General features: G+C 28.8%; 1 protein-coding gene across 4 annotated transcripts in view; it reads left to right on the top strand.

The window, feature by feature from the left end:
- Nucleotides 1-8,879, top strand: part of LOC117168279 (sodium/hydrogen exchanger 9B2) — a 234,645-nt gene that overhangs the window by 197,898 nt on the left and 27,868 nt on the right. For all 4 annotated transcript variants that reach the window (XM_033353796.1, XM_033353794.1, XM_033353795.1 and 1 more), the window contains one exon: nt 8,497-8,661. In XM_033353796.1, the coding sequence (XP_033209687.1) occupies nt 8,497-8,661 (165 nt within the window). The remainder of the gene's footprint in view (nt 1-8,496; nt 8,662-8,879) is intronic.

Below are 8,879 nucleotides of genomic sequence, written 5' to 3'. Positions count from 1 at the left end.
TAGGTTTAAATTTCCTTTGTTTTCTTTCTTTTGAGTATATAATATCCTCTTCTTTCTTAAAAAAAATAGTTGAAAAAAGTAACCCTGAAAAAGGAGCTTACAATAATAATTGAACAATAATAATAAATTATATAGTAGTAAACGAGTTAAATGTACATTTTAAGCGTTGCTTTATATTATAATCGCTGAGTCACTCAGGTGGTAAGACGAGAGACGGTTGCGACTCTCGCGTCAAACGGGCCGCAGTGCGCGAGTACTAAGTCGAGTATATTGCGCAATATTATGCATTCTAATTGGAAAAGGTTAATTCGGTTTGGGTGATTATGAGAAAGTCATTTTAATATTTACGCCCCACACTTATTCTTATTCAAATTATTATCATTCCGATATTATTATTGTGAGATACTTTTTCAGGGAGAATTATTTTCTTCGTATACATTTTAATAACAGCATGCTTTACAATTTTTTTATTTTAATCTGGCTATGGTTCAGTGCAGGCCTGAAGCATATGAATTTCACATTACGTGAACGAAACTGCCTTTTGCGAGAAGCCATTCTCGATGAAAAATCGATAATCCGGGAGCTAGCAGCTTCCACTTTTAAACTAGAAAATACACATACATATGTATCGTTTTGGAGAATACACGAAGATCACATTCTAGGAAAAAGAATCGTATTTACAATCTCATACTCGACAACAGAATTGTATTTACTTAACGTGCATGTGGATATGCGAATGGAAGGGAAAGGAATGGCGAAGGAGAAGAGGAAAGAAAACGAAGAGAAAAGAAAAAGCATAGGTGATATCCTTGGAACTGAAGAGCTGTAGAATACCTTCTCTGGAGCGATACTTGGGACGTTTCGGTGGCCATGAGCAAGCCGAAGGAAAAGCAGGAAATAAGAAAGAGTAAGGAAAGTAGGAGAAGAAAAGGAAAATGGGGAAGAAGCCCCTTACGATTCATAGTCGACGAAATGCGAAGAAGAAACTTGTTTACCTATCCACCTATGTATGTGTACATTCTTCAAGCTCCTTATTCGCGACTCAAAACCGATCTATTCCTGAAAGAATGCAGTCCATTTCCTTTGGTGCGGAATCGATTTTAGAAAAGCAAGACACTATCCAACCTTTTCACGCTCTTTTTTTCAATTCGCAACTGTAGTGTTCCACGGCGAGACAATGAATAATTTTTCGTTTTACTATAAATAATCTTTTTACCTGTTAGATCCATATCAGGGTGGCAATTCAGCTGACGATATCAAATTCCCGGTTTTTTCCGGTCAAGTTTTTCAATGTTCTGTTCAACTAAAAGTAACATATTCCTATTTTCTGCTAAACGCAAACAATTATTTTAATTCACGACGTCCTTTCTAAGCAATCTTTAACGCAACAGAGCAAAAAATGGCAAATTAAATGAATTTTGAAGAAAAAAAAATGTAATTTTTAACTTACAAATATTAATTTCTAACAAAACATAGAAAAGTTAAAACTTTTATTAGAAAAATAATATTCAACAAACAAAAAACGGATTTTTAGAAAAATAGTTCAATTTTCAACCTAACTTATGAATTTTTAACGACAATGATGAATCTCCAACTGCAATAGTTGCATTTTAAACCAAAAAGATAATTGTTCAATTGAAACATTGAATCTTTAACTGAAGAAGTTGAATTTTCAACAAAAAAGAATTACTTTTCACTAAAAAAGGATAGAATTTTAACAAAAACATAAATAATTAAATTTTAAGTTAAAAAATTAATGTTTAACCAAATATATGACTTTTAAAATAAAATTATGTAATATTCAATTAAAATAAGTTACATTTTCAGTTTAAAAGAATAATTTTCTAAAGAAACTAACTTTTCATAGACAAAAAAATAAGTTTAAAAAAAATAATTTTTTTAAATGATGAGTTTCCTACTAAAATTGTAAATCTTTAACTGGAATACATTACTTTTAAACCAAAAAGATGAAGTTTCAACTAAAAAGTTTAATCTGTAACTAGAATGATTAAATTTTTGACAGAGAAATGAATTTTCTACCACGAAGATTCATTTTTACTAAAAAATTTGAATTTTAATTTAACTAAAAAATATAAATTTTAACGAAAAATGGAATGATTAAATTTCTAATCAAAAAATGAGTGTTCAAGCAAAAAGATACATTTTTATATAAAATTATATAATATTCAACTGGAATAATAGTTACATTTTCAGTATAAAAAAAAATAATTTTCAACCAAAACAGAAACAAATTCTCAACAAACTAGTTAAATTTTTGGCTAAAAATTCCTTTAATGTTAATAAAAAACAAGTTTTCTATCAAATAGCTCATATTTTAACAAACAGACAAAAAGAATTATAAATTAAAGTCATGAATCGTCAACCAAAAAACTAATTTTCAAGTTTAACTTTCAGATTTGAAAGTTGTTTATTTGTTTAAATAATTTGTTAACCAATTAAACTTAATGTTTAGGTTTTTAATGCTCAATTTTAATGGCTTTAATATTTTACATTAGAAATATTTAAAAAAGTAGACGATGCAAACATTTAAAATATTAAAAACTAAATAATTTAAGATTTTAATGTTAAAAAATTTTTAATACAAAATTATCCAATGTTTCCATTTACTTCTCATAAATTTAAAAACCCGCTCATCAATTAAATGTTTAAGCTAAATTGCGTATATGTATGTGCACGAAATCGTATTCTGATTGGCTGTGACTGACTAATATGTATATATAGGTTGTATTCTGTTGATTGCGTATGAGTACTTTTTTATTCACAGAAAATTACGGTTTACCAAACTGGTAGTTAAATTTCTGGAGCTTTAGTGATTCCCTTGTGACTTTCCTGTAGATCCTCTTATATTTTCTACCGAGTCCTCGACCGCGTTTTACCCCACTTTTCATTATCATTTATCTAACATTTTTTATATTTTACAATTATGTCTATTAAAATGTCAACTTCTAAGTACAGTATTAATTTAAGTACAGTTCGGTAGACATTTGTATTAAGTTGTCACACTTTCTTTTTCGTGAATCAGGTATTACCAAATTGTGTTTTTCCAAACTAGAAATGAAACTTTACCAAAGTGTCCATATGTCTCGAGTTTACCTAATTGAGTTTGGTAAAGTTTCTCGATCTATTTTTGTCAGTGTGTTTTCCATTTATAAATTTATATTTCTGTAAAATATATTCAACTCGTGGTGGAGAGAAATTTGAAATTAAAACGTATGCTACATAAATTATTAGCATAATTCAGTATTTAAAACAAATTATTTAGTGGTCTTCCGCCAAATATGAAAAAAAGGAAGTGGCCTGACTGTCAGACCTGAGCAGTGTATGTTTATGTGTTTTGAGCCGCTGAATCCGATTCCGAAGTCCGAAATATCAGATTGGCTCGTGTTTCAACTCTAACCCCAAAAAACAGCCATGAAAAGGCGGTTTTGCACCAAATTCTAAAAAAAAAGAAAGTGGCCTGCCCGGTGGACCAGAGCAGTGTACCTTATGTAATTTGACACGTAGAATCCGAATCCGAACTCAGAAATGTTAGATTGGTTCGTGATTTAAACCCAGACTCAAAAAACACCCGTAAAACGGTGATTTCCCACCAAATTCGAAAAAAAAAGAAAACGGCCATCCCGGCGGACCAGAGCAGTGTATCTTTTTGTAATTTGACCCGCTGAAACCGAATCCAAATCTTCTATAGTATTTGATCCATTTTTCAAAAATTTTATATCATTTCCTTCTTTACTTCTTGGTAAAAAAATTTTATTTTTTAACTTGTGGAGTTTTTGAAGATTTCTTTTTTATTCTCTTTGGAAAAAATTACTTTTCTTCAGATATTTTTAAATGAATAATGTTATGAATATTTATTTTTAAAAAGCTGAAAAAGGGGTTACGCTTACGGAATTTTTAAATTTTATTTAAGGATATTTTTTGTATTCCTCTGAAAGGATTTTCATCTTAGATTCTTTAACTTTTAACCTTTTTTAATGTATCACTATTTCATTTAGTTTAATTTTTAAAATACGAATCAAACATTTTTTTAAATAATTTCTAAAGATTTCTTTTCATATTCGCTATTTAAAAAATATGCCTTTTTATTTTATATCTTTTCAGATTAATCTAAAAATATTTTTGCTTAAAAAATCTGGAAAAGGGTTGGTTGAAAGTTTTGCCTTCATATGTTGAAAATTTAACTATTTGGTAGTAAATGATATATTTTGTTAAAAATTGTCCTCTTTTTAGTTGAATTAAACGGGTTCAAACTTTTCTTTCTTATTAAATTTATTTTTCAAAATGAAAATTTAGCGATCTCAGTTTCAGTTAAAAACTTATTATATTTTTAGTTTAACATCCAACTATTTCGTTACAAATTCATGTATTCTGATGAAAATTCATCTTCTACTAATATTTATTTTCTTGGTTGAAGATTCGTCTTTGCAGGTTAAAAATTCAAGTATTAACTGGAAATTTAATTGTTTTTTTTTTGAAAATTCAACTATATTATCAAAGACATTTTTTTCGATAATTGAAACTTAGTGACTAACTGAAAAACAAATGAGATACAAAACGTGACAGAAAATTATTACATTTTTGGAATGATGATGAAAAATGTTAAAAATGGATAAAAACGGATAGATTTTCGAAAACACTGTTCAATTTCGGGTGTCTCCAATTTTGTTGTATTCATAATATTATAGGGGTCAATTATTTAGCACTTTACTTCCACAGCATAATTTTTTCCTCAGAGGAGAAATAAGAAATAAATTATTCTTCTTGAATCAGGAAATATTTTTTATTTTTGATGCAAACCCTAAAAAATTAAATTTCCCAATATTAAAAACTGCTAAAAAAGTGTAATTAATATTTTAGAAATTATTTTTAAAAAGTTTAGAAGATTGTAGTTGACTCTTTTTTAATTAAGGAGTTCTCAATTAAACGAATTCAGTTTTCTAGATATATTTACCATTACTAAGCTTTCTGTAATGAAACAAAAACAAACAAAGAAGCATGCAAAAAAATTATTTTGGAAAGCATAAAATTTATGATCCGCAAATCATAAATGGTATGGTTAAACGCGTGTGATGATGCGATTGCTGTGATACATGCATTCAGGTTGAAAAACATTTGCATATAATTTATACGAAAAAAGGTAATAAATCCATCGGATTTCACGACTCGAGATTCTACATCAAGAGTACCATTCGATCATAATTTGTTCTCATAAAACTCGAGATTTGATAGGTTTACATGGGTGGGGTGGTTTATACGAGACTAACTAATGTTTGCATCAACAAAATTTTTTTTTATAGCAAATATCGTTATAGAATAAAAATAAAATCAGCAGTATTATTAAATTTCGTTGGAGATTTTTTTCTAAAAGCATGTATTTATAGTAAACTTGTTGGTGATTGTTTTTGGTAAAAAATTAAGCTTTTTGATTAAATATTTATATTTTTAGTTGAACAATTACATTTTTTGTTGAGAATTCCTCAATTTTATTAAAATTTCTTCTTTTTTGGTGGTAAATTAATCTTTTTCTGTAAAAATTCATCTTGCTGACTTAAAAATAAACTTTTTGGATGGGAACTCTGAAATTTTATTAAAACATTCTTTTTTTATAATTCTTCCTTTTAAGTTGAAAATTCATCTTTTTGGTTAGAATTTGTACATTTTTTTCAAATTCGTCTTTTTGGTAGTAAATTAATCTTTTTGTTTAAAAACTCATCTTTTTTAGTTGAAAATTCATCTTCTTGTTTGATGATTTTTAAATTTGATTGAAAATTCGTCTTTTTCTAGTAAATGATTCTTTTTGTTTAAAACTTCATATTTTTAGTTGAAAATTAAACCTTTTATTTGAGATTTCTTCAACTGTGTTAAAAGTTCGTTTGTTTAAATATTAATTTTTAGGTTTAAAAATTCATCTAATTAAATAAAAATTTAGCAGCTAAGTTTTAAAATTGAAATACTTTCTTGAAATTTAGAAAAAAAATACTTTTCCTTCTTTCTTAAAAATTCAACTTTTTGCTTTAACATTTTTCAATTTAATTATATATTCCTATTTTTGTTAATAAGCTATGCTTTTCGCTAAAAACCGAATTTTTTTTAAAATTGAAACTTCAACTTTTTGGCTGAAAATTCTTCAAATTTGTTGAAAATTCGCTTTTTTTGGTAAAAAATGAATGTTTATGTCTAAAAATTCAAATTTTTGAATAAAAATGTAACAGCTAAGTTTTGAAATTAAACTACTTCCCTAAAAATTAGAAAGTTTTTTTTCTTAAAAATTCCACTTTTTGGTCAAGAATTCTTGAATTTGGTTAATAAATGATTTCTCTCGGTAAAAGCTCGTTTCTTTCGGTAAAAAATTGATCTTTTTGTTTCAAAATTCACCTTCTCGGTTAAAAATGTATCTAGATATTTTACTATTTCTTTATTTCTTAGAAATTTAACTTTTAGATTAAGAATTCTTGAAATCCATTAAAAATTCGTCTTTTTTGGTAGTAAAATAATCGTTTTGTTAGAATATAATCTTTTTTAATTGAAAATTCAAATTTTTGTTGGAGAATTCCTGAATTCAGTTGTAAAATGTTTTCCTCGTTAAAAAATTAATCTTCTTGGTGAACATTTTAAAAACTACATTTTAAATTTAAACTGTTTCCTTTAAAATGTATTTTTTCGTTGACGATTCCAAATTTTAGTTGAAAATTATTCGCTGGTTTAAAATTGAACGGTTTTCTTGAAAACTTCCTTCTGTGGTTGAAAAATTATTTTGGAAATTCAAAATATACCTATTTCATTTTTCGTCGAAAATGCTTCTTTTTTAACGTAAAATTAAATATTTGAAAAAATTTGAACTATTTTGGAAAAAATACGTTTTTTGGTTGAAAACAAAAGTCTTCTTCTTTAAAAATTTAACAACTAGGATTCAAATTTAAAATACTTTCTTAAATATAAGAGCTTTCTTTCTTTCTTTCTTAAAAATTCAAGTTTTTGTTTGAGAATTCTTAAATTTGGTTAAAAACTCGTTTTTCGGTAGAAAATTATTTCAAAATTTATTTTCTTAGTTAAAAATTTAACAATTAGGTTTTAAATTTGCACTATTTTCTTTTAAATTGAAAAAATTTCTTTCTTTTTTAAAAATTCCACTTGTTGCTTGACAATTCTTGAATTTGGTTAAAAAAAGTCTTTGTAGAAAATTAATCTTTATGTTTAACAGTCTACCTTTTTCAGTTGAAAGTTAAACTTTCCGGTTTAAAATACTATAATTTGTTTAAAAATTATTTTTTTTAGGTAGAAAATTAATCTGTTTGTGTTGTTGGTGAAAATTCATTGTGAATCCAAGTTCATAACGCAAAGAATAATAATAATTCTTGCATCTACATACAGTGAAATTAAGCAGCCGATGGAATTTATATCGTCTGCTAAAGTTTATTTCGAATTTTGAACTCACACCAGCGCCGCCTAGGGAACGTAGCAATTATTATTATCCTCTCGCCACTTTGCCTATGGGAGTGGGTACCCCGTGATCGAGCTACTACAGTGAAAGTCGGAGCAGGCTGTGGTCACTTAATGCTTTAGAAGTGCAGACCTATAATCGACGGTGGTGCCATCAAACAAGCCCGCACATTTTTTAGATAAGATAATAGATGCTTGAGGTTATATCCAGATGATTTGTAGATAATGTAATTAAAAAACTTAATAAATTTAAAAAACAAACAATAGAAAAACAAATAAAAATACATAAATAATTACCGGAATAATTATTTAAATATTTCTGCTTATTTATTCTATTGCTTTTTTCATAAAAATATGCTCTAAGGAAAAACGAAAGATGATGGAAGTATGTTTGAAAGCAGTATTCTTTACAAATTTTTTATCATTTTCGACATCAATTTTCGTATCGGCAGGTTCCTTTCTCAAACTATTACTCTGTTTTTATGGTAATAATACAGAAGGTACTGATGCCTCTTTTAGTTTTCAGTTGTGTACTGCAACGATAATTATCAGGTCGAAAATGATGACAACAAATTAGATATCAGCTCTCAAACATTTCTTAATGGGTTCGGTTTCACATGTGCTGACGTTCGGAAAACAACGAAGGAGTAAGAGAGATAGATCAAACTTCGGTCCCTGAGCGACGTGTAGCGGGGAAAGTCCTTCAGAGTCATCTAACGAGCCCGCAAAACAAGATCAAAGTATGTGTCTTCACGGTTGCCTATATTAGTGACCACAGCCTGAGTAGGAGATAGCCGCAGTTTTGAGGCTGACCATGAACCTGAATTCATCTAATGGAATGGCAGATAGTCTACCAACCGAAAACAAGCTTTGTTTTGTCACGCCTGAACGAGCCCCACACAAACCCTGCAGCTCCTCACACCCATAGTCGCAGCGTGGCGTCAATTTTTGGAATTACTATCTCCAGGCGTGCTATGCCCGAGTTTTACTCTATTTATTTCAAGATTATTAATAATTCTTTTTTTACTTTTTCAGCCATTTATGGTACCCATGAGGGTATTGATGCTGCTGGGAGGAGGAATGCTTGCAGTATTTGGTAGCGAAGCTATCGAATTAGGAGGTGCTGGACCTCTGGGTGTTGTCGCAGCTGCTTTCGTGAGCTGTTACTTCTGGGAAGAGCAAGGCTGGGAGGTGGATGACGTGAGTATCTGTACCACTAAATTCCATATTGAGTTTCCCTATACACGTTCGTATCATTTTGGAAGTAGAGTTGCAGCAAGACACGTGCTTAGGGTATCCAGCAAAGTTGCAGGATAGAAACTAACAGAAAAGGAGGTGGCGTGTAGGGATGAAACTATATAGGGGAGAATATCACCCACCCATGCAACCCTCTAATTCCCCCTGAAATATTCAAACAC

The sequence above is a fragment of the Belonocnema kinseyi genome, chromosome 2 (genome assembly GCF_010883055.1).
Source record: "Belonocnema kinseyi isolate 2016_QV_RU_SX_M_011 chromosome 2, B_treatae_v1, whole genome shotgun sequence".
NCBI classification, from domain to species: domain Eukaryota; kingdom Metazoa; phylum Arthropoda; class Insecta; order Hymenoptera; family Cynipidae; genus Belonocnema; species Belonocnema kinseyi.
Note: the sequence above shows the minus strand (reverse complement) of the source record. Positions and strands in the feature narration are given on the sequence as shown.